At 41.3% G+C, this 25228-nt stretch overlaps 2 protein-coding genes across 4 annotated transcripts in view; both read left to right on the forward strand.

Moving 5' to 3' along the window:
- Positions 1-2991: 2991 nt before the first annotated feature.
- taf15 (TAF15 RNA polymerase II, TATA box binding protein (TBP)-associated factor) lies at positions 2992-11283 on the forward strand. Of its 2 annotated transcripts, XM_023406660.2 has the most exons (16): positions 2992-3146; positions 3858-3882; positions 4293-4326; positions 4431-4497; positions 4806-4863; positions 5249-5472; positions 5588-5762; positions 7477-7511; positions 8066-8098; positions 8295-8404; positions 8673-8802; positions 8882-8980; positions 9100-9169; positions 9286-9374; positions 9614-9752; positions 10804-11283. In XM_023406660.2, exons 1-16 carry the CDS (start codon positions 3137-3139, stop codon positions 10841-10843), a joined length of 1338 nt encoding a protein of 445 aa, XP_023262428.1. In that variant the 5' UTR covers positions 2992-3136; the 3' UTR covers positions 10844-11283. The 2 variants fall into 2 exon arrangements, with proteins under 2 accessions (XP_023262428.1, XP_087030212.1); XM_087174086.1 differs by lacking the exons at positions 2992-3146; positions 3858-3882; positions 7477-7511 and having other exon boundaries at positions 4296-4326.
- Positions 11284-11429: 146 nt separating this feature from the next.
- Positions 11430-25228, forward strand: part of mmp28 (matrix metallopeptidase 28) — a 23125-nt gene continuing 9326 nt past the window's right edge. For both annotated transcript variants that reach the window (XM_023406657.2, XM_023406658.2), the window contains exons 1-5: positions 11430-11762; positions 13523-13599; positions 14636-14835; positions 21914-22135; positions 22780-23025. In XM_023406657.2, coding sequence (XP_023262425.1) covers positions 11634-11762; positions 13523-13599; positions 14636-14835; positions 21914-22135; positions 22780-23025 — 874 coding nt within the window. In that variant the 5' untranslated portion in view covers positions 11430-11633. The remainder of the gene's footprint in view (positions 11763-13522; positions 13600-14635; positions 14836-21913; positions 22136-22779; positions 23026-25228) is intronic.

The raw sequence follows: 25228 nt of genomic DNA on the forward strand, positions 1-25228 counted from the left end.
CTTTATGGCAGCTCCTGCGCTTTTACCTCATCTTGGGGCATTTTTCTGCTCTATCCATTCATTTTTTACGTTCAGTGATTCTGTCTGCTGTTTCCATGCTGGATTACCTTTTCACACACGAAGTATATTTACTTTGTTCCAGTTTCAAGATAATTAACATTTAAGCTCTCGACTGCTTTAGCTTTCCACAAAGCTAATGTACCTATCGCAAAAGTCCAATTAGCATCAAAATATGCTTAAAGTAACAAAAATGTACTCATTATGGCCTGTTTCAAATTAATGTATATTATATGACTGAATCATAATTATTGATGCATTAATGTGTTCATCACTTTTATGTTGCAGCTGTTTTATGTTGCAGGTGGAGCTAACTTTAATTACGTTGTGTACTGCTGGGTAGTTTGTTAATTTCCCCACAGGATAAATAAAGTCTGCAGGCTGAGCTGTGCGTTCATTGATTATTTGTTTATTTATATGAGAGAGTGCAGATAAATCAACACAAGATCAGTATAAATGTGCCGGTGTTAGCTCAATAGCTAACTGGCATCAGTAGTCCTGACACAAGTAAAACTGACAAATGTTAAAAAGCATTTTCCACATAAAGTTACAGTTAAAACAGAGAGGGCTGATGGTTCTCAGTGAGCAGCTCTTCTTCTGTTCCAGCAAGAAGTCTTGGCAGCGTGCATCTTTCTTAGTTGTTTAATTTTCTTTTGGAGAGCCTCCACAACTTTAAAAGTCTCCAGTTCGTAGTTCTCTGATTGGTTCCTCAGAGCCATTTCTCTTTTGAGCATCTGAGTGAGCTCCTTGGTGTCTTGAACTTGTGCTTCCTGCTTCTTCCCCTCCTGTTTCAGCTTGTCAGCGAGCATCTGGCTTTCAGCAGACAGCCTCTCTGTGACCATTCGGACTTCCTCCAATGTTTGGAAAAGACCCTCGCTGATTTTAACGGCCTCCAGTCTGCTCCTCTCTACCTCCGCCCTCAGTTTTCTCTCTGTCTGGAGCTGGCGGTTGAAGTCTCTATAGAAGACTTCCATGTTTCTGAAGTCTATAAGAGTTTCAGCCTCCGCCTGAATCGTCAGGTCTCTTTCTTGCTGGAACGTTTGCTGCAGCTGCAGGATTTGAACATGAAGTTGATCCTGTTTGCTTTTCTCCGATTTGAGTTCAGCTGAACACTCCTCAGAGGCCCTCTGCATGTCTTCAATTGTTTTGAAGAGAATGTCTGCAATCTCCACAGCCTCCAGTTTGTCTGCCTCTACCTGCATCCTCAAGTGCTTTTCTCTCTCCAGCTGCTGGTTGAGATTCTTCAGCTGCTCTTTGGCTGGAGTGAGCATCCGCTTTTCATCTGAATTCTGCCCTTTTCCTTCTTCATGTTGTTGAAGAAGTTCCTCCACTGTTGGAGAGCAGGCCCCCTTCTTTGCTCTCTTTTCCAGGGTCATGGCTTCAGTTCTCTGAAGCTCATTAAGCTCCTCCAACTTCATGTGCATGAACTGGGTTTCAACCTCTGCCTGGATCCTCAGGTCTTTTTCTTTCTGGAGCTTCTGGATTTCAAGATGAAGTTGATCCTGTTTGCTTTTCTCTGATTTGAGCTCAGCTGAACACTCCTCAGAGGCCCTCTGCATGTCTTCAATTGTTTTTAAGAGAATGTCTGCGATCTCCACAGCCTCCAGTTTGTCTGCCTCTACCTGCATCCTCGAGTGCTTTTCTCTCTCCAGCTGCTGGTTGGCTGCGATGAGCTCAGCGGTAAGCATCAGTTTTTCAGCTGAATGCTGCCTTTTTGCTCCTTCAAGTTGTTGAAGAAGTTCCTCCACGGCTGGAGAGCAGGCCCCCTTCTCTGCTCTCTTCTTCAGGGTCATGGCTTCAGTTCTCTGAATCTCTTCCAATTTCATGCTCATGACCTCCTTTTCCTTACTCTCAGCTGCAATTTGAGCTTTCTAGTGCAGTTTCATCTAATGGTTCTTCAGCTGAAGAGCCTCCATCTCTACAGAGAGTTTCCTGATCTCCTCCTGACAGATGCTACAAAGGTCTTTGTACAGGTGCTGTGCTCTCAGTTTCTCCATTCTTGATCTCTTAGAATTGCTCTCTAAAAATGTCTTACAAAAACTCACTGGGACGAGTGTTTGAAATCACCAATGATTTACTTCTGCTGAAGTTCTGCTATGGAACTGAATGTCTGTGTCTGTGGTTCTAGATCACTCTTCTATGACATCAGAGAGAACACTGGAACATCATCATGTCAGTGCTAAAATATTATATTATACAAGTATGGTGATTGTCTATATTTTTCTTGTCATCATGGTTCCTACCAACGAGTGCTATGTCTGTATCAAAGCCTGATATATCTGACTCAACTGTGCCATAGAGCTCCATTGTTGTCCACAAACTGTTAAAACATATCAGTGAGCCACACTGTTGTACTGAATGACATGTTCATTGACACAATGAGATTTTTTTTTTTCTTTTTACTGATATCATGATTAGATCTTCATGAGTAATTAACACACAGAATCTACAATTTGCAATGAAATGAACAAAAGATGAAACTAAAATAATTAGGTGGAGAATTGATGTTGGAGTTCAGTTTGATGTTAGTTCAGTTAATCATGATTTTAATTTGCCTAAAAGGTCATTTGTTTTCTACCGAGCTGATGACAAATGATTGTGCTGCTTGTGATTAATAACGCACTGTATATATTTTTTAATAAACTTTTTCCAATGAATTGTGTATTTTTTTTACCCATGGAAACACACAAACAAGCTTCAGTTCTCATAATTAAAAACTAAACTGTTCTCACATGAATCTAGAGAATATTTGGCATTGCTAGGGAAAAAAATCTTATTTGTTGAATAAGTTCAGTGAATAAAACTAGTATGAAATATGTTTCTAATGTCGAACAACCTTCCGCCATAAACACAGTGAAACAGTAGGTGGCGGTAGTTTAAGTTAGCCTTGCATGAGCGCAGCGTGTTGAAACAGGCAGAGGAAGAAGTTGCATAAGGGAAGTACCGCAGTGACTTCAGCTCTGTTCTCCGCTGCGTACATGTCGGCCAGGGTTTTTATCAGCTATTCAGAACTAACGGGATTCATCTATTACTTTTAAACTATATATATATATATATTGTTTCCATATAACGGCACAGAATGGCCACCGGTAAGTCAGCATGTCTTCTCATTGTAAATCTTTTGTATGAATAATGAAAAGTAGGTCAAATAGCATTGGAGCTAAATTAGCCGCTAACCGCGAGGCCAGGACTCGGGCTTCGTCTATTTCATGGAGCGTCTTTCATTAGCGCAGCCAAGTTGGCTTTATCGGGTATTTTACTAAACGTTTATTATTTGTAAGCAAACAAAATCCTTGTGATCATGCTTTTTTTTTTTTTTTTTTTTAAACTGTGCCCATTGTTAACAGGTAAGTGCGTGTGATTATCGCAGACAGAACAGGGCCGTGTCGCGGCTAACGTTGCTGTAGGTGTCTGCTAAATGCTTCTTTGTTTACACCGAAGCTATTGTTTCCCTTGCTGAACGAGAAACATTTTTGCGCTACCTGAGCAAATGTAGCTACAGGAAACGCTGTCAGTATTCACGTTTAAACGCCGTGTTTAAATACAGATTGTGTCGAGGAGGATGGACAGCATTTATGAAGCAAGGGTGGTTGGTCTCGTTTCAAAACTTAGCCCAAACCGAGACGGAATTGACCGCCATTTTTACAGCATTGGCGTGGTGACGGGCCTGTCCCACTGCATTCATACATCTGCCTTCCAGCCTATTCAGTTTCGTCAGCTGCTTAGTCACCTTCATCTATGTAGTAGACACGTTTTGTCCTTAATGCCCTACTAATGAAAAACACCTTAATTTCTTTCAGACTCGGGCTACGGTGGTTCACAAAGGTAATCGCATGACTCATCTCTATCTTTATTTTTTACTGTTGTGCACATGCTTATTCAAAACATGATTAACTTATGACCATTATAGCCAAAATCAGTTGAATTAAAATATTAAATGAGCAGATACAAACTGTGAAAATGTTATCTTTCGATGGATTCAGTGAGTAGGGCTGAGGACTACAAATTGAGCCCCATTTCTTAGCTTTTATTTGTTTACATTTTGATAAATTAAACACACAAAATTCACTGTTAACAGTTCCTGTTTGCTATGTACCATTGGGTGGTCTGATGACAATCAATTACTTTTTGATAGCAGAATTTAGCAGAAAACTATCGAATCTTTCAAACCACCACCCAAGAGTTTTTAACATACTTATATCTGGAAGCTAAATACTTTTATCATTTATTTGTAGCTATGGATCATATGGCGGTCAGCAGGGTGGACAGGTAAGACCATTTCCTAAATAACAGCCTATTGACTGTAAGCATTATAATTTCAAATCCTTTTCTTTTTGATTATAACCTGTCTAAATGGCCTTTCTGCTCTACAGGGTTATGGACAAGGAAATGGCAGTGGCTCTTATGGGGGACAGACTTACACTGGCTATGGACAGCAAGGTATGATGCATGTATAAACCAGATTGATTTGTTAGATGAATTCTTTGATATTCATGTTTACAATATTATCCTGTACCATGAAGATATTGAAGGTTAGAATATTTGCTTTGAATAAAATACACCCCCCCACAGAAAAGTGACAGAAGAATTCAAGATGCTTTTCTCCAGTGTTTTGTTTTAGAAAGATAATATTGATTGGTTTTCTTGCACCATAGACCATAAAACAATGAATTAAACAGTGTAAGGTTTTGAAAGAAATCAGATGTTTATCCATTTTTTAACTTTCTTTTTGACTTTTGTTTTTACAGATGCTTATGGTCAGCCTCAGCAACAGAGCTATGATAATTATGGACAGGATTCATCTGGGTAAGATGCGAATTGTGAGAGTGCGGATCAAACAGTGTTAAATCTGTGCGACATGATTTTCACTGACAGTCTTTCTTGTAATATAGCTTAGTACATTAAGAGGTAGAATAATTATTTCTCATAATTTTAACAATAAAATGTTAACATCAAACAATACAAAACCAAACTATACAGCATACTGTTACACATCTATTAAATTCAGATACATAATTTTTTTTACATAAGACTGAAAAGGCAGTCATGAAAACCAGCAAATCAATTATGTGATATATTTTAATTTGACTAATGACCAATGTTGCCATACTTGTCATACCTGCCTCAAGCTTTCAGATATTCAGCATCTCTGTTGTGCTAACTGTAATGATTTTTCTAAAACCACTTCAAGGTATGCCGACAAGTCCTCATCTTCTTTTGGACAACAAGGTTCTTATGGACAGCAAGGTTCCTTTGGTGGCCAGGGGCAGGGAGGAGACAGCTTTGGACAGCAAAGCTCCTATGGCAGCCAGGGACAGGGTGCTGCTGGAGCTGCACCTGGTGCTGCTGCTGCTGCTGGTGGTGGATATGGTAGCCAGGGGCAAGGAGCTGGCAGCTATGGAAGATGGAGTGAAGGTATGAATACCTGGATTAATCTCAATATGGAAACTACATCTGTGGTTACGTAAGTATCTACAAATGCTTTCTAATCAGTCAGGTGGTGTGCATAATAAATCTGTCTTTGCACCAGGTGAAGGTGGTGGTCAGGGTGGGAGGTTTGGACGTGACCAAGGAGACCGTTCAGAAGGAGGTGGCTATAGAGGCCGAGGCCGTGGTGGCTATGACCGTGGCAGTTATGACCGCAGTAGTGGATATGACCGTGGTGGATACGACCGTGGCGGAAGAGGTGGACCTCCTGGTATGGGGTAAGTTGCACAGTGCCACTGCCCCCAAGGTACCTCTATACACTGAAATGAGACATGACTTGTTGTCACTCACCCCATCATTACTCATCATCTACAAACCATCCACATAATTGATTTTGACAACTCATCTGCTTTGTGCTCCACATCCCCAAAACCTGGTAATGTTTTTTTTTTTGTTGTTTTTATTTTTATTTTTACCCCCCAAGGTTGTCACAGATCACATAGATAATATTCACCACCCCTCTGCATTTTGCTCCAGTTGCCTGAACCTTGTCAGAATTTCTTTATTCAAACTTGATTCACTCACAAGTTTTTAGGTAAGAGATATGCTGCTTTTAAATCGATCACATGATGGGTACTCGCATGTACTGTAGGTTGTTGTTAGAGGTTCCATTGGTGATTGCAGTCTTTGAGGTCTTAAGTAAATGGAGACTGAACACATGTCCGACCAAATAGCTCTAAAGGCAACAGAGACCCGGTTGTGCAGCCATCTTATCCGAGACATTGGGACTGGTTCTTTTCCGTTCTGCAACTGAACAGCCAATAAAAATAGAGCTTTACCTAAACCAATGATTCTGTAAGGACAAAAATGCTGCAGCACATCATTTAGATGTCTTACACAAACTTGTGCTCCACCATTGAAAATGGGCCCTTTTACCCTTTTTAGCACATGTCAGTTTTGAAGAGAGATTCTAGCTAAAGTACCCATCTGCCTGTGTTTCTCAGGAGAACGAATCGATAATGTGTTTTGCATTTTTTGGAGACCAACTTTGGTATGATTTGAGAGCTCCACATGCTGGGTGACTAGGCAACAATGTGAAGCCAACTGGTATAATGATGTTTCGTCACTGTATATTTTTTGTACAGTTTTTATATATTCTTAGACCAGTGAAAACCATTTAATGCAGACAACAGCTATTCTTTTTTTAATTAAAAAAAAAAAAAAAAAAAAAATTTATTTGACCTTGATCTACACAGAGCGGTAATTTTTTTTTCTTGTTGTTGTTGTGCTGCCATATTTTTGTCAAAGTTAAATCTCCAGCAGCCAAACTTTATATCTGCCAGAAACTCAACTTTGGTGTGTTCTTGTGCTCTGAAGACCACATAATAGTTTTTGAACAATGGAAATGACACTGACACAATGCCCTTAGACCTGGAGCCACATCTTCAGCTGCTTCACATTCAACAGGTTTCATTCAAGTGTTGTATATTTGACAATGGCGAACATATGTGTTGTGTTAACATGGATCTACATTTCATACTACAGGTGTTCAGAGTGATTGAACTAAAACTTGGACCTCAGTTAAAGGATCTCATAAACGCACTCAGTGGAAGATTGCTTATCAGTTGCTACACCCCTTCACACCAATTTGGCTTCTCATGTTAAAGAAAAATCACATTCAGCTTGTTTTTTCAGCTCTTGGTATCCAATCTGGTCACGTAAATAGAAAAAGTACCAAATTTGTTTTGTAAATGGTGATCCAGTGACATGTGATGATTGTCTTCACTCGTCTGCCTGATTGTAAAGTCAGCGCTTCCTAGTCGTCTGTTAATTGATCTCTAATGTCAAAGACTAACACATTCCTCGTGTGAGACATTTCCACCATAGTCGCACACCCTGGCAGGAGTGCATACTGATGGGGATGTAGGGGAGCTTTGAGCTCTCAGTTGGGACAAAGGAAAAGCCATCATATCTCCAATTTTTCCTCTGCAGAGGTGGTGACCGTGGTGGCTACAAAAATTACGGTGGTAAGTGACGAGCATCAGAACTGTGTCGGTGGGGGAGGAAAGAACTTGAGTTAGCAAAAAAAGAAAAAAGGAGGGGGATTTTAAAAAAAGTGAATGCCACCATTTTCATGTCCAGATCCCAAGGGACTCGACCTATTATTCTTAGCAGGATTTCTCATAAATGACTTCAGATATGGTAAAGAACATGGAGCCTGAGTTGTAAAATAATGGTATTGTTGCATGAAGACGAGGGCTGATTGTAAATGACAGAGGTGTTCCCAGGACGAAGAAGGAAATCTTTCTAAAACTGGAGACATTTTGGTGGTTTTCATTTCTGGTGTAAGCTCAAAAAAAGAAAACAGAACAGTTTTGTTCTTGTTGCAAGGTGTTGGTATGTGGTACAACGGTATGAAAACACCCATCAGAGAGCTGTAAACATGGACTTTGTTTAATTTTCTTTGTATCATTATGCATTGGTAGGGATGAAGTTAATAATTATTTCTGTGAAACAGTACGGACAGTTTTTAAGATTACTTCCTCAAGTGTTCTCTTCCATCCTCTCCTCTGTTTTACAGGCTCTCGAGACTACGGCTCAAGGGATGAACCAGGTAAAACTGGATTAGTAGTACATGCTTAATGAACGGTGGTTTGAACTAATCAATCTGTCCTAATCGAAAAATTTGTCCACTTACTGTAATCTGATAGCAGAATGATGATATCCCACCTGAATGATCTCCATATATAATCATTCACTACAGTCAGTGCTGATATCTTGGCTGACGTCTCCTCTGATCTCTTCCACAGCTGGAGAGCAGGACAACTCTGACAACAACACCATTTTTGTACAGGGGCTGGGAGAAGATGCCACAGTCCAGGAAGTCGGCGACTTCTTCAAGCAAATTGGTATCATCAAGGTATTGAGTTAGTCCAGTTACATTTTGGCACTAATTTCCTTTCCCTAGACTGAATTAAATTCACACATCCACAGGACTGTAGAGCACTGTTTTTATTTAAGAGCCAAAGCCTTTGTCACACAGCAGTTCTTTATTCTTTGAACCAGTTACCTAAGTTTTAGTTGAGCGTTAAACCTGTCTGATTACCTGGCGCCCAGCCCCAAGCAGGTGTAGAAATGGTAAGTGCAAACAAATGCATTGAGAATTCAATGTATTTTTGTGCATTTAGGTAAACAAGAAGACCGGCCAGCCAATGATCAACATTTACTCTGACAAGGCCACCGGGCGGCCTAAAGGAGAAGCGACAGTGTCATTTGATGACCCGCCCTCTGCCAAAGCAGCTATTGACTGGTTTGATGGTAAGAGCACTGGCATATATTTCAAATTCCTCAGCAATAATTTAACATCACTCTCACTGACATCATGTTTTAATTTCAGGCAAGGAATTCAATGGCAAACCCATCAAAGTATCATTTGCTACTCGCAGAGCTGAGTTCACACAGAGAGGAGGCGGCGGCGGCAGAGGGGCGCGAGGAGGTGCGTAATGATCGAGATGTCCCAGGGTTCAAATACCAGAGAAAAGTTTTTAAGTTGTGTAATAATTTGTGTTGGATGTTGCTCCTCTGTTTTTCATCAATTGTCCTTTTGTTTTAAAGGTTTCAGAGGTCGTGGTGGTGGAGGGCCCAACTTTGACATTAAGGGAGGAGACTGGCCATGTCCCAACAGGTTTGTAGAAGGTTTCATGTTTTTAAAAAAAAAAAAAAAAATGTTAATGCACAGCTCATTTGGCCCCATTTTTGAAGTTAAATTGTATGTCAAGTGTCCGTCTGATCTTTCCTCAGCTCTTGTGGCAACATGAATTTTGCACGGCGGCAAGAGTGTAACAAGTGTGGTGCACCCAAACCAGGAGATGCAGGATTTGGAGGTGGAGGTGAGTACTTAAACTTTATGAGAAACAGTTCATGAGCTGCTTACTATCTGTTCACATTCCTGAAGACATGTTAAATTGAAAATAACAGAACAAGATGCTATTAAAAAAAAAAAAAAATTGAGTAGGACAAAATGTTTTGATTGCATATAGAAAGTATCGGCTGCATGTCCGTCCAGTGTTTTACCCCGTTACGGCTTCCTCTCGTTTTACTGACCTAAGTTGTTGTGACTGTTTTCTAGAGCGTGGAGGCAGAGGAGGCTATGGTGGTGACAGAGGCGGTGGCTTCAGAGGTCGTGGAGGTTTCCGCGGGGGAGACCGTGGCAGCTACGGAGGAGGTGGTGGGGGAGGATTTGGAGGTGGCTACAAGATGGGAGGAAGGTTTGTGAAACTTTTGTTACATTTAAGCTGGACATTCTGCGAGAGGACACCTGTATGGTCTGTGGGTCTCTGCTGATGTAGTTTGGTTATATAACCAGAAGAGGGTGTAGCTAGCAAAGAAATTCCTGGATCTGTAACTTGGGTTACAGATGCATACTGCATACTATCTGCACACAGCATGTGCTATATACCAATCTCAATTCAACATTTTTATACCCGCACTGGGAATCTTCAAGTTGTGAAAGGTCTTAAAGCAAAAATGTCTTAAATTGTATTTACGGAAGTTAAACATTTGTGCTTGCCTGCTGTAGGCAGTAACGTCAATCCTAAAAGGTTTTTGTATACGATTGTCGGGAAGTGTTCAACTTTTAGCTTAGAAGACTGACTGTTGTGATGGTGGGTTATGTTGCAGGCGCTTGTTCGATCGTGTTTCATGGCGTTTCAGTCAACATCACCAAACATGGCAAACGTTGTCAGTAGTAGGGCCCCTGCTGTGAAGCTCTTAAATATGACACTTACCCATCATGAGACAAAGAGGTGAACCATAGAGTAGACCATATAGCTTCTACTGGTGTAACTTAGGTTTTGTTTTAACTGTGAGAAGCTGCTCTGTTGCCCTCTAGCATTGCTTTGTGGAGGCACATGCATCATCAGTATACTCAAATCAGTTTGTTTTTAGTGTAAATTCAATGGATGTCACAATACCAGAATTTTAGTGGTAGGCACCAATGAAATAACATGATTGTCAGTACCAAATTTAAATATCACAGCAAAAAACATGGTATTTTCACATTTTGATTTATTGCTACTCACTGAAGAGGAAATGCTATGTTAGCAAACGGGTTGTTAAAGGAAGGACGGTTTGCTTTACTGAAAGCAAATGATGTTATCCATTTACAGATTTATGAGGGGAACATGTGGGTGAAGGAGAATCTGACACCGTATTTCATTCTCACCATAAATGTTAATTCAATGACAAAAGTTAATGTTGGTCTTACAAAAAAAAAAAGAACCGCAGCCAGTAACAGATGTCTTTGTCTTTTCCCCACAGAGGTGACCGCAGAGACGACAGAAGAGACCGGCCATACTAAGCGTTGAACAGATGGAAGCCATTCCAGCCCTTGAGTTTGCTGTGGAGGGAGGGTTTAGTTTGGGAAAACTGCGAAAAAGGATCGGGAAAGGGGATAGATCAGATATTCTGATTTGTGTACCTTTTTGTAGCCGGTGCATCCCAACTATTACTGTTCATCTGTGAGTGAGGGAAGCATGTGTTGAGCTAATGTGAAGGGACTTCGGGCTGATTGGAACTGTTGGCATGTGGTCAAATGTTTTTTTTTGTTTTTGTTTTTTTTTTTTTTTTTTTTTTTTTTTTTTTTTTTTTCTATTTCTTTGTACATCCTTTTTAATTTTCTCCCAGATTCTAGTTGCGGATGTTTTGTGAGGTAGACTTCATACCATTGTTTTGTATGAACGAATAAAATGTTTTACTTGGGTTTTTTTTCCAAAATGATATTAAAAACTGTGATCTTTTTTCCCTGCCTTGTGTGAGTTTATACTCCATCATTTACAACAGTAAAGATGGGAAATGCATTTTGAATCCACCCGTTATGTGCAGTAGGGAAATCCTGCTTTGCTCTGCTGGTATCTTGCCCTCAGCTGCGGGCGGACAGAGGGGGCGGTGCTGGCCCTCCCTCCCCCCGGTAACACTCCGGGTGGTTGACTAGGTCCTGTCAGTCTTCGCAGGGATGGAGATGTTGGGCGAGCTGCAGCATGCTCTCTCTCACTGACAGCGGAGGAAAATCAACAATGGAAAAAATATTAGGAGCTGAATGGAAATGCACTGTGCATGTAGCTGTGTGCTGATCGCGTGGTTGTCCCGCAATGAGCCGCCGACCTCCGGACCACCCCTGCGGAGCTGGACGGGAGATGAGGGCAGCCTGGATCCTGACTGTGTGCGCCCTCTTCACCGCTCAGACTGCCGGAGGATCACCGCTGATCCCAGATCCCGAGGTATTCCTGTTAACCTACAGTGTGCCACTGTCACATGGTTAAAGTTTAAAGTACCTTATTTTACAGAAAAACTTAACTACAACTTTGAACTGACTGGGACCTCGCCTATAAAACGTATATAGTTAATGGACTTTTATATACTTGCTCTATAACTGCTGATGACATTATTTTTATGCAGTGCCACCCCTAAACCCCCAGTTAGCCTGTTGGGATTTCTGTGATAAGAGTTTTAGACTCGTCTGGGGTCTAATTAACCACAAACATGAGCCTGTTCACCATGTGAGATAACATACTGTATATGACTTCTGACAAACTAAAGGAGTATATACTTTTACATGCACAGCCCATAAAAGATAATTGAAACATTTATTTTCTGTTTTAAAAAAAAGCGTTGGCATTTTTCATATTTTGACGTCTTCATCCAATGAAAAAATGTTTAGATGAAAACACTGGTTGGTTTTTGATTTTTTTTTTTTATTTCTATACATGAAAATAAGGTGGGTGTGGGTCTCTAAATAATGTGGTTACGTTCCTTCAAAATGAAAACAAGGCTATTTAAAATAGAAATGGCTACTGTACAGATATTAAAAGATTTTCCTAAAGATTGCGAAAAACTTTAAAGAATCTGTCGGAAGAAATATATTTCTAAGCTTAAGGAAAAGTAGATCCTGTCTTGAGAAGTGTATGTTTAGGTTATCGTCTACACTTACAGTTGCTGTGACTGACATATTCACACCATGTCAGCATTATAGCTGCATATAGTGACATACAATAGACCAAGCCCACTTTTAAAAGAAAATACAACTATTTGTGTTTCAGGGTGTTTCAGGATTTTACAGTTTAATCGCCTCAGTGTCGTTTGGACTGCACTAGTTAAATCTGACAGCTGTCTTCACTGGCCTTCCATAGGCTGCACATTTTCCTCATCATCAAAGCTGTAAGACCATATGGCATCAGGCTATTACATGTGTCTTCCACAACTTCTCTCTTGTTCTTATGAAGCAGAGCCCTCTGGCCTATTTCAGTGTCTGTAATGGGACAAAGGGACATTTTCTGTTGCACATTCTTGTTTGCCCAAGCACAGCTGTCATCTCTTCAATTTTAATTTCCACCCCGGCTTCACCACATCTGTAATCATAGTTGCGGCTGCTGTTGTCTGAACATGAAACCTGCTATATACATATGAAGGGCTATGATTGAAAGATCGTAATATTAAACTATCAACATAACTAATCTCAAACCACAATGCTACAACATCTGTTGTCGGGTACCCTGTTGGTTCACTTTTTTAAACAGTTTTTTATATATGTGATAAACTTCAGAACTATTCTCGACTTGCATGTTTACATGAAATTCTTGTGAAATAATAACTATGAATTTTCAGGGACACCCCAAGGGTTTCTTTCTCTTATGGGTGGTCCAGATGTATGCATCCTGTCTTGGCAGCCTACAGCAGATTCAGTAAAAATGGAAAATTATCTTTACACTTTTATCATTTGTCTTTTTTTTAGAGAGTTATGCCTCTCTCGGGATTTACCACTGTGTGTCTTTATGAGAAGCATTGTGTTCCTGTGAGATTTCTGGTCTGTAAAGTCGACAGATCTTTATCCAAAACATGATTTTACGAACTTTAATATCTAAGCAGATTTTTACAGAGGGGCATTTGGAAGCAATGATGCAAACAAGTTTTGTGCTGGATTTTTCTGGTGGATTTATGTGTTTCATTTGAGCACTATTAACAAGTATGATTACAATGGCAGGTTTTTCTGGAAAAGTACGGCTACCTCCATCAGGACAACCACATCCACAATACGGTGGAGGTGCAGTCAGCCATCCGGTAGGTGATCCGGCTCTTCTTCATCTTGTAAAACATTTTCTTCACCAGTGAATGTGGAAATCACAGTGGGCAGTCAAAGGTCATAAAAATGTGATATGGTGTAATTACATCTCTGCACTTTGCCGATCAGAGTTAGCTGGTTGATCATTAGGGGGAAGGGTGATCTCAGTGTGGGACAAGCCTCCGGGGGCTGAACGTCAGTGCAGGGCAGTAAAACACACCCTCACCTCTGCACTGGGAAACCTCTCATGAACCCTTTCTGAACCATGCAGGAATTTAAAGAACCTCGCCCTCTGGCCTGTACACTGACTGTACTGTAATGGGAATTGATTGAAAAGCTTTGCTCTTGCTGAAAACTTCGACTGAGTGATGGGTCAGTAAACTGTGTGGCTGACAGTCATATACAGTGTCAAAATGGTCATCTCCGGTATGTAGTCATTTAGCCAGATGTGACACATTTAGATCACCCAGATGTCAACTGATGCACATTGTCTTTGGTAAATAATTACAGTAGATGAAGGTCAGGAGGCAGAGGCTGCAGTTAGGTGCACTATGCCAGCTATAATCAAGCCTTGCCACTTTACTTGTGATTACATTCAACATGTTTTAAGATTATAATCTCATAAATGAAAATGATAAATGGTTGTATATACTTGACATTGTGAACCTCCTGAGCTATTCTTCTTATTCCTCCTCCTTGTTTTGAAAACAAGTACCGCCTTCCATCCCAACATGGGTTCATGACACCACATTACATTTAAGAAATTACAGTAATATCTTTATTCAGCAGCATAGTATTAAACCTCTCTAAACTCGTCTGAATCCTAGATCCACTATCAGTCAGGTATAACGTCGCTTTAAGTTGTTGCAAACATCAATATACTGTAAATAGACTTCACATTGTTAAATCAAGACTCTCAGGCTGGGTGTGTGGAGTTAGTTTTAAATTCCTGTTCATTCACATACTGTTGGCATGATTGAAAAGCCAAATGCCTGTTCAGGAAGAGCGTCATGCAAATGTTTCCTCTCTCTGCAGCGAGTTCCAGTGGTTGTCCCGGCTTCCTGTCACAGGTGAACTTGACGACGCCACCCTGAGGCAGATGGCGGAGCCCCGCTGTGGGGTGTCGGATGAGGGCAGCCAGCAGATCTGGGCTCAGAGAGTGAACGCCATCTTTACTGGAAAAAGGGCTGCTGCAGGGCGACCTCAGAGCCGCAGGAAGCGCTCTGCTGCACAAGGTACTGTGCGTTATGTGTACTTTCATGAGACACAATGTTAATATGTGTTTTTGAGTTTGTGCATGAGAGTATAAGAGAGAAACTGATATGATTCGTTACCTTGTGAGTGGAGTTTTTGTGTGTCCTGTTGTGGAGAGTCATAAAGAGACAACAATTCGCTGGGAGTGTCCACCTTCCTAAACTGAAGCACCAAACAGAGTCAGGGGTGTAATTAACGGTGGTGTCTGATGTTGCACACGTCAGCCTGGAGGATTCCTGCTTTTAGTTGCAATTACACAAGTCCCTGTATCTTTCACGTCATCTTTACTGGGTTATTTTAACCTCAAGTTTGCACAGAAACATTTTTTGGTTGAGGAGTTACCTGCTCTTCTGTGGGTTGAGTATGTTTGAGGATCCCATTGAACCCACTGGATAGTGTTTGTAAAATGATTTGGAAGATGTCAGGGTTTCCCCGAACAACGGTAGTATATCCCGCAACTCCAGTTTCCAGTTTCTCTTTGAGCAATTTCCTCTATAAAGTTTTAATTTCAAATTCTGTCCTCGCAAATACTACAGATGTTTTATGTTTTGACCAGTGCTGTCACTTTGATTGTGTAGTTTGATTGTTCCCTAAAAATTTCTTTAGAAAATCACAGGGTCTCTTATTGGAGATTATCCTCATTTTCTAATCTAATGAGCACAGTAATAAAAGCATTCACTGGTGAGGAGATTGCTGCAATTTGAACTGCAGGATTTAAAGTGTTTAGCGGTGGTTAAGAGTGCAGCTGAGCACTCCAAATTTCTTGCAGACTACATGAAGTAATTGAGCACAAGGTCCTGCCCTCCCAGTTTAGGGTGCTTTACAGAAAATCTCTGAGAATTAGGTGAGGTGTAATTTCTGACCTTGTATGGGAGATGTTGAATGGGCAAAATCTCATAACCATAATGAACTTTTCTGCCAGGGTTTTCAGATGGGGTTGATAAATCCATGTGGCCCCAGTCTTGCTTTGATTAGCACGAATATGTGTGTGTGTTTTCAAGTATACTTCCATTGGATTATTACCTCCTCCAAGACTCTGTACTTACACACAGTGGACCAAAGTGGTGGACCGACCAACACTGTCACCCTTAGAGCCACCATGCTGCTATAGTGTGGCTAAAAACCACTCAACAGATTTCAATGAAACCCTGTGAAAAGTGAGACCACAGTGCAGGTAAAAAAGTGACTAGTTTTTGCTGTAGATCTGAATCCATTTGCTTCCTACTGTGGTTTTATAAGGAGACTAATAGCACTATGTGTAAATGCCTGTTATGCCCTATGTTTTTGTGTCTTTAGTCCCTGCTGTCTTTTCTCTGCTGCTGTCATTTCTCTGCTTGTGCCTCCAGCCTCATGGTGTGTGTGAAGCCTCTACATTCCTTCCTGTCACTGACGAGGTTGGCTAATGTTCAGGGAATGCAGCGGTGGCTGATGTTTGCTGCTGCCTCTTCATGTCAGTACCTGACATGCTCCTTCTGGTAAACACATCCATAACTGACTGACTGGATTACGCTGTTTGCCAAGCCGGCTGACTATCTCAATGGCCAGATATCTCTACTGGCTGAATGAGTGGATATCTTGCTGGGTGACTGACTGCTTGGCAGGATTACAGCCTGATCTGGTGTAAGAAAACAACTCTGTCATTATTTTAGTCCCAGACATGACTCACGTAACAGGCAGCAGTATTATTTCAGAGTGGCGTTAATGGCGGATACTTTTACACCCTCTGGTCAAACCTCTCACAGAGCTGGCTTCAGATATCCACTGATGTAGTTGAGCAGTGTAATAACATAATTGTCAGTAGCAGTCCTGTACTGCTGTGTAACCACCACTTTGAACATCACGCTGCATTGTCCTCCTGAAGCAGCAGATATGTTTCTGCCTGTGGCTAGAAGAATGATCGCTGGAAAAGTTTCATGTTTGTATCAGACATTTAGTCGAAGAGAGTCAACCTTGGTAAAATGCCAATAAAACCTGCATTTTTTCTGGTTAACTATTAAATACTCAGCACACCGGGCGCAGTAACAACTGATTTGAAAGCCTCAGTTATTTTTAGCCATGTTCTGGATGGCAGTGTTGGTCAGTCGGTTCAGCACTTCGGTCCAGACCAAAAAAAGCAGCTAATGTGCTATTATGTAGGAGGGAGCTGTTAATATGTGAATGCATCATTGGAAGGTACTTGAAGATACTTAAGGTTATCGGTCCGACCGCCTGTATTGTTTACCACTTTTCTCTAGCGGGTGAGGATGCATGTACCAAGCCGAACCATCCACGGCTTCAACTTAATGCTTCACTGTTTGAGCTGTTTGACCTTGACGGCTGACACCGGCTGCTAAATGAAGCTGCAGCAACATGCAGATGAGTCAGGCGCGTTGCCTGTTTATTCACTCACAGCTGTGGTGCGATGTGATTTTGTTTAGTGTTAGCATGGCTGCCTCTGAGCCTCCTGTAAACTATAAACAGACCTTGAGTTGTGGTAGAATCTGACGTTCATTGCAACTGATATTTGCAGAGCTGACATTCCACCGCCCCTGTCCAAGATAAGTGTTATAAGTGCGATAGGTAGGTGTGTGTGTGTGTGTGTTTTTTAGAGGTGTGCCCTTACGGATCTACACCCTGCCATTTAAACTGTTCACCACTTTGTTGCCATTTTGCAACATACTGTACCATTTAGTATAATTTACCCTTTTTCAGCAGCATGTGCATATAACGGAGTTCAGTGGCTTTGAACAATTAGTCGATTAGATGACCAACAGAAACTTAGAAATGCCTAAAATCCTTAGTTCCAGTTTCTAAAAATGTCACAACATGGTGCCTTTCACTGTTTCATATAATTTTAGATTAAATGTCTTCGAGTGTTAGACTGTTGGCCAGACAAAAAGAGCCATGTGATGATTTTAACTTGAGCCCTGATGGTCATTTTTAGCCACAACTAACTGCTTGGCTCCAGGGATCACAATGTTGGTCTGTGAGTCTCTCCACCACTTCAGTCCAGACTGAAATGTCTCGACAAATATTGGATGGATTGCCATGAAATTCAGTTCAGCCCTTTAGGATTCCCTCACGATGAATTGTAACTTTGGTGATCCTGTAGTTTTTCATCTCATCATCAGGTTGAAGTGCAGTAGAGTACAATACACCGTCACAGCTCTGCTAGCGGACTGGTAACCTTGTTCATGATTTTCTTACATTATTTAGGCCAACTAATTAATCAATGAATCAATTAGTCAGTAATGACATATCTGCTGTATCAGTGACACATCACCTATCTGCCGGTATTTCTGTCCTTACTTTCCTCTTTGTGAATGAAACTTTAAATCTGTCACACAGAGACATCAGTCAAAGTAGACTTTGCAGACAGAGCCATCTTTGTGTGTGTGTGTGTGTGTGTGTGTGTGTGTGTGTGTGTGTGTGACAAACAGCCTCCTCGACACCAGCAACAAACAAAATCTCCCTGCACCTCCACAAACAATAACTTAAGCTATCAGATGATCTCAGTCACTTCCTAATGTCTGTGATAACCCACCCTCCTACACTGCTGCTATAGAGGGCATCATGTTAATTGCTTCCATAAGGGAAGTCGTGGAATGTCTTGTGTATCGGACTTCCTGGCTTCCCCGACCGTCCTCTGGGACCTCTTACTCTGCGGCGGTCTGGCATGGAGAGAAGGCGCCTTAGCTCTGCTGAGAATTCAGATTTACACACATCATGTGGCAACAGGCTTAAGTATTATAGTATAGTTCATCTGGGAATGAAAAATGGAGCTGGGTTGGAAAAAGCGCAGGACCGTGTTCAAGTGCCGCACTGACTTCAGTGTTTTGACATACTGAGAACCTGCTCAAGTGGTAAATCATGTTTAAAACTCAGACTTTTACTGGAAAATGCAGGTTGTGATTGTTACTTTTGTGTACCTTTCTTGAGTGAATGTAAATCAATAGGACGACTGTTATTCCCTCAAATACAGTTAAAGTGTTTGAGGCCCCAGGTGCTTCCACTCCTAATAACCCTGCAAACTTTGCAACAAAAATGCTATGGATCAAATTATATAACGGCTGCTGAAGCACAAATTCTGTTTGTGTGTTTACTCACAAAGAAACACACTCATGTCACTCCCAAACCCATGTCTTAATGGCTCCAGATACTCAGATATTTTCCTGTCTCCAGGGTGTATTGAGGTCTCTTGGTAATTCGCAGTATGTAGTGCGTACCTCTTGTTTATCGCTCTCATCTTTCACACGGCTCTTTGCTTCGTATTTTTTTTAACCGGCATCAAAATTGCTCAAATTTGAAACACAAACGCAGTCCACAAGTGCAGTCCGTACGGGGGCTGTGGGACTGAGCAGGGGTGTGTAACGCAGGCATGTGTGCAGACCTCCCACTCACATTTGGCCTCCACGTTGGGACACACATACATCGACTGCATTTTTAAATATTTTGACAACTGTAAGTGTGCGTGATTTATGTCACTGCTTTCTAGTTACGCCTCAAAAGTGAAGCTATGTGTGAATCCATAAAGTCCTTGTGGCAAGTCATCACAAGTGTGACTGCATCAATACTACTTCCATTGAATTTTCATTGTAGCACTCATTCTGTATCTCACCTTCTTAAACTGACCGGTCGTTTTTTTTCTTTCATGACTTTCCTGTCTCATGTTATTTGATATTTTCTCTTACTTGATATTTTCAAGTAAAATGAGTTGGCTGACATTGGCAGCACAATACTACAAGAAATGGTTTTATATAATGTTTCACATATAGGCACACACACTATATATATTCCATTCTTCCAGTGTTTCGCATATTGTTTATATTGTGGTATTAAGGTAAAGCACTAGAAGTATATTCAGGATCTTGCCCGTCAACATCTACTCTAAATATTTTCATCATCTCTTTAGCACTCTCTTGCCATATGGGAAAACTTTTTTCCAACACATTGGACAGAGCAATCTTGAATTAAGAAATGTTGGATGTTTTGCAGGGACGATTCTCAGATGGGTTTACTCTAAACACAGTCTGAACATGTTTTTATCAGCTCTTACAACCAGCTCTGTCCACTCACCCACTGGACTTGAGTGAGTGTCCAGCTGCCTCTCCTTAAAGGTCCACATTATCTAATGATTGTTTCCTGCGAGGCAGCCTCTCTGTCTGCTTGTTGTGGAGGTGTGCTGCATGGTTTACAGCTTGTGTGTGTTTGCTTTGTTTACAGATTGCTACATTGCGTAAACCTTTGTATATATAATGAGGTTGAATGGCTGAATCTAAACCCCCCCACCTTATCCCTGAACAAATGTGAGATTCTGAAGTTTGAGACACATGTAATTATGTCTAAGCTGAGAAACCACACACGCGTGTTGAAGTAAACTGTTTAGACAAGCATGTACTCAGAGTGCTTGTTAGTTTACCCAGCTGTGTGCTAACATGGTTAACATCCTATCATTTTGGCTCAGCCTGTTGGATGTGATGAGGCCCTACATCAAAACATCACGGGTGAACATGGGATGTCAGGCATCTGAATTTATAACACAAGATTTAAACGCATTTAGCTACTCCAGTGGATATAACAGTTACAACTGTTTGGAGAACTGTTTTGCAAATAGAGTGACCAGTGTTGTACAAATGATGATAACACTGTAAAAGTTAACTAAACAAAGCCAATATAAATACCAAGCATCCATTCAAAAAGGCATAACCTCATAAAGAAAGAAAACGGCCAGATTAGTTGAATGAAAATAAATTCAGATTTTTGGTCAGTTAGTTTCCAGATTATTATTTATTAGTTTATTTGTAGGGTGGCAAAAAAATGCACTACTTTCCAGAGTCTAGACTACAACTTAAAATTGTTTCTTTTGACCAAAGATATTCAGTTAAGTGTGGCATTAAAACAAAAAAAGACCCCAAAACTGGGTAGTGTGTGACAGATGTGTTCCCAGTAACTGGAATGTTAAAATCCTGCTTGCTTACCTGTCTTTGATGGGCTGGTTTTAAGTCATTTATTTCAGGCCGGTGTTTAACTTCATTGATAAAGGTTATTCAATCAACAGAATAAAAAATTGCAAAAAAATTCCCTCTTTGTGCTTCTGCACCTCTGCCATGGCTCATATTATCTTCAGCTCAGTGTTTGGAGGAGTGAGCATTTTGTCTTTTGGAAGATTTGCAGCCCTGAGTTTTATTCGTGTGCGTCTGCTCTGTGATCAGTGACAGTGAAACCAGGTGAGCGTCATCCGCTCGTTAGATCAGTGAGTGACTGAGCAGCACTGAGATGCAGGAGGAAGGTAAAAGAGTTCTCAAGTCAATGACATTATATTAAAGTTGATTTACTTACCACAGATATATTTTTTTACTGCCATGATTCATGTTTAGTTCATTATTCTGTGTTGTTTGGGACCTTTGTATCAGTCTAGCCCACCCCTGGGTGACGTGAGCAGATGGTAGGTTCCCGTTAGATGAGGCTGGAAGGTAAAAGGCCAGTCAGTGGTTTGTGTTTTGTTAAAATGTTTGTTAATAATAAACACCTCATTTTTATTGCATAGACTCCTGCCTACAGTTCTGCTTTTCAAAGTTATCCAGTGCTGACCAACATTAACTGCTCTTGATATGGTGGAGCAGCACTACACAGAAAAATATAATCATTCCCTTAAATGTAAAACTACATTGTGCAGTTCAAAATGAAAATATCAATGAGAGGAAAATGTAGAAGTGGTGGTCATGAATGTTTCAGTTTCTCTTCCATTCTTCTTCCATGGATTTGTTAATTTATACCTATTTATAATTTTTGTCCAATGTCCATATCTCTGACAGAGAAGAAATGCCACATACCATGGAAATATTTAATAACAATGTGAAATAACAATTTGTGTTGTTTTTTGATATTATAGACTGTGTTTTGCAGAGGAGAAGTTGAACTATTCTTGCTCACAGGAACACTGCCAGGGTTTTTGTTTTGGTTATCTGGTGAATTGAGCTTATCTGCAGTTGCACTGGCTGTAAGTTTGTGATGAATACATACCTGCACGTCTCATATCTCTGTTCCTCTTTCCCTTCTCTCTCTGTGGGTGATCTCCAGCTGAGAAGTGGTACAAACGTCACCTGACCTACCAGATAGTGAACTGGCCTCGCCATCTGTCTCTGGGTTCTGTGCGGCTGGCAGTGCGTGCAGCTTTCCAGCTGTGGAGCAATGTGTCGGGCCTGGTCTTTCAGGAGGCCCCTGAAGGACCCGCAGACATCCGGCTGGCCTTTTACGAGGGAGACCACAATGACGGGGCCAGCAATGCATTTGATGGACCAGGTCAGGGTCAGACACACACTGACTCTCGTCGTCACAGATCTATCTATCCAATCATATCTGAGCCCTGGCTTTCCAACTTAATGAGATAACATGCACATCAGATATCTGATCGCAGGATGGGTTCGTTAGAGAGAGAGAGAGAGTGTGTGTGTGTGTGTGCGTGCGTGTGTGCTCGTGGGCATGCATGGTTGTTGTGTGTATTGTGATCTTGTGTATGCTATTTGTTCTCAGGTCTCTCTTACAAAAGAGATCTTAATCCCTGATTACTGTGAATGATGTATGTGAATGTGTAAAAGATGTACTGTATATATCAGTCATGCTGATTTGGAATTAATTAAAGGGAAGTGTATCAGTTAAATACTGTTTCTACTTTCCCTCTAATTAATACCAAATTACATAGGTAATTTTAAAGCCACTTCTAGACACTAGTCGGAAATTACAGGCCTGTACAATAAAGTGTTACCCAGTTACTAAACTAAACAATGAAAACCAATAAAACAGGGTGTAACTGTACAACACAGGAGTCTGAATCGAGACATCATTTGACTTTCATTTGTCATCATCAGATGTGACTGCTGAAATATAAAAGTTACTCTGATATTATGTGACATGTTTCCTCTTACTTCCTCTGCTCTGACCCTCAGGAGGAACTCTGGCTCACGCCTTCCTGCCTCGCCGGGGCGAAGCTCACTTCGACATGGCGGAGAGGTGGACACTCAACGGACACAAAGGACACAACCTGTTCATGGTGACCGCCCACGAGATTGGACACACTCTGGGACTGGAGCACTCCCCGGTCCGTAACGCTCTGATGTCGCCGTACTACAGGAAGCTCGGACGCAGCCTGGTGCTGAGCTGGGACGACATCATCGCAGTGCAGCAGCTGTACGGTGAGAGGATGGTACTTTTTGTGGTGATTTATTCAACACCCATGGATCTTGTTTGTGGGTTTCATGTTACAAACTCATGTTGTCTGCACTTGTACAGTTTAAATTCTTTTCAAAATGAAGCTCAACAGCTACTCAAGTGAACTGTTTTCTTTCTTAAATGGAAAGTGTGTGGTCCCAAGGTCAGGGGAAGTGTTAAACATGGCACCTTCACTGAACACACAAAGATGTTTTGTCCTTTAAAGTTTGAGGGGTTGGAAAAAAAAAAAACTTTTTAGTGGACAGATGACAAATGTCTCACTGTCTGGCCTCAGGGCTGCTTAGTTAAAGATGGTGAAATGAGGCTGTGGTTTAGACTGAACTATTATTTGAATACATAGAACCAATTACATGAATTACTGACTTGTTATGAAACCAGACTGTCTTTGAAGAAACACAGAAGTAGAGTCATTTTTGCTCTGTGGCCCATTAAATCGGGAGTCATGGCACTGAGCTGTGAAACGGCCTGAGAGGCAGCCCTGAAGGCCACCAGCTGCAAACACAGAATGAGAAGAAGCAGAATAGCCAAGCCTGTTGAGAGCTCCAGAAAGTCATTCAAACCTGGACAAAAACTAGAAATAAAAATTGATCCAGAAAGCCCATCAGTATCTTCCTGGCTGTATGCATTTGTACATTTAAGTGAGCAACACATTCTAGTGAAATGAAGCTAAACACCTACGAATGTGATACGAAAGAGATTAACTGAAAGACGTCATTTAGAACAGCAAGACAAAGAACAGACAACATTCTGCAGACACAAACAATCAAATCTTCATCACAAAGAGCTCAAACAACATCCTGCCTTTGTGTTTTTAGTCTTTAACAGCAGGAAGAGTCTGTTCTATCAGTTTCAGTTCTGTAGCTGCTGGGAGACGTAGGTTTGGACATGAGGGCGGCAGAGGTGGTGTGAACGTCAAAACAACACTCACTCTCTCTCTCTCTCACACACACACACACACACACACACACACACACACACACACACACACACACACTCTCTCACTCAGTGGCTTATTTTCTATTTTATTATCAGCTGTACTACACACACTGTTTGCCTGGGAGTTTTGTCTGCTCTGCTGTGATAGATTACTGGTGCTGGTGCAGAGAGTGGGAGCATTACATACATGTTCTGTGTATGACAAATGTAAAGTTTCTGTTTACTGTGAGTGTGTCATCCTGGCATGTGTTAGGCAGGTTTCCACATGTGCCTCTTTGGAGAGTTCTCTTATGTGTTTTTTTTTTTTTCTTGCTGCTAAGAAACTGATTTGAGCCACATTTGCACGAGAACATGTCGTCTTAACTTGTTTGCACCAAAAGCAGCTTGTTAACCACCTGACATCCTCTGATGATGGTGCAGTGCTTTGAATCTACAAGATGCGACCACAATGCATGAAGGGCTTTTCCCTGCTTTGACCCTGAAACGCAGGTGTAAAGCAGCTGCAAAGGGCCAGCGCCTTCTCAAGGAATGTTTCCATGGCTGCAGGACAGTCTCACAATCATTTGGATAATTCAGGTCGAAACCTGAGATTCAGCTCAAACAGAAGCGTGCAGATGGGCCACATCCAGATGCTGGCATTTTCTGTTTAATATCTGAAGAATGTCCCATCTGCTCTGCCTCTGGAGGTATCCTGGCCTCAGCTTCCTAAAATGGTATTTGCCAGCCCTTTCTCCCCAGAGCCTCCTTTATCACTCTGGATTTAAAAAACAAAAACAAAACAGCAACTGACCACTCTGCTGGCAAAGGCACATCGCTTTGATTTATAATGTGACCATAGATACTGCAATTAAAGAAACTGACACTACCAGGCAGGAGTTAAATAGATTTGTGTTTAGTTATTCATAGAGCTGCTTGTGGTTTGTTTTTACACTGCAAGCTGAACCTGGGAACATTTGCTTATCAGTCTTCAAAGAAAGAATCCAAGACGGCTCACTCTTCTTTTTATCGCTTAACAAAAAGTTCTTCCAGGATTCTTTAGCTGGCGCTCAGGTCGAGTTTAGCAATGTGCAACATGCTTTTCTTTACAGTAGGGAGTAGTAGTTTCTGTGGACTGCAGCTGCTCCCACGTAAACATCAAACCGCTCCACAGGCAGATATGGACAAGAACTGCAACTGACAGGACTGCAGGCGCTATGAAATTGCTTGTGTGTCTGTGTATGTGTGTGTGTG

Source organism: Seriola lalandi, unplaced genomic scaffold (assembly GCF_002814215.2).
Source record: "Seriola lalandi dorsalis isolate HSWRI2012SDOR001 ecotype SW California unplaced genomic scaffold, Sedor1 jcf7180002054313, whole genome shotgun sequence".
NCBI classification, from domain to species: Eukaryota; Metazoa; Chordata; class Actinopteri; order Carangiformes; family Carangidae; genus Seriola; species Seriola lalandi.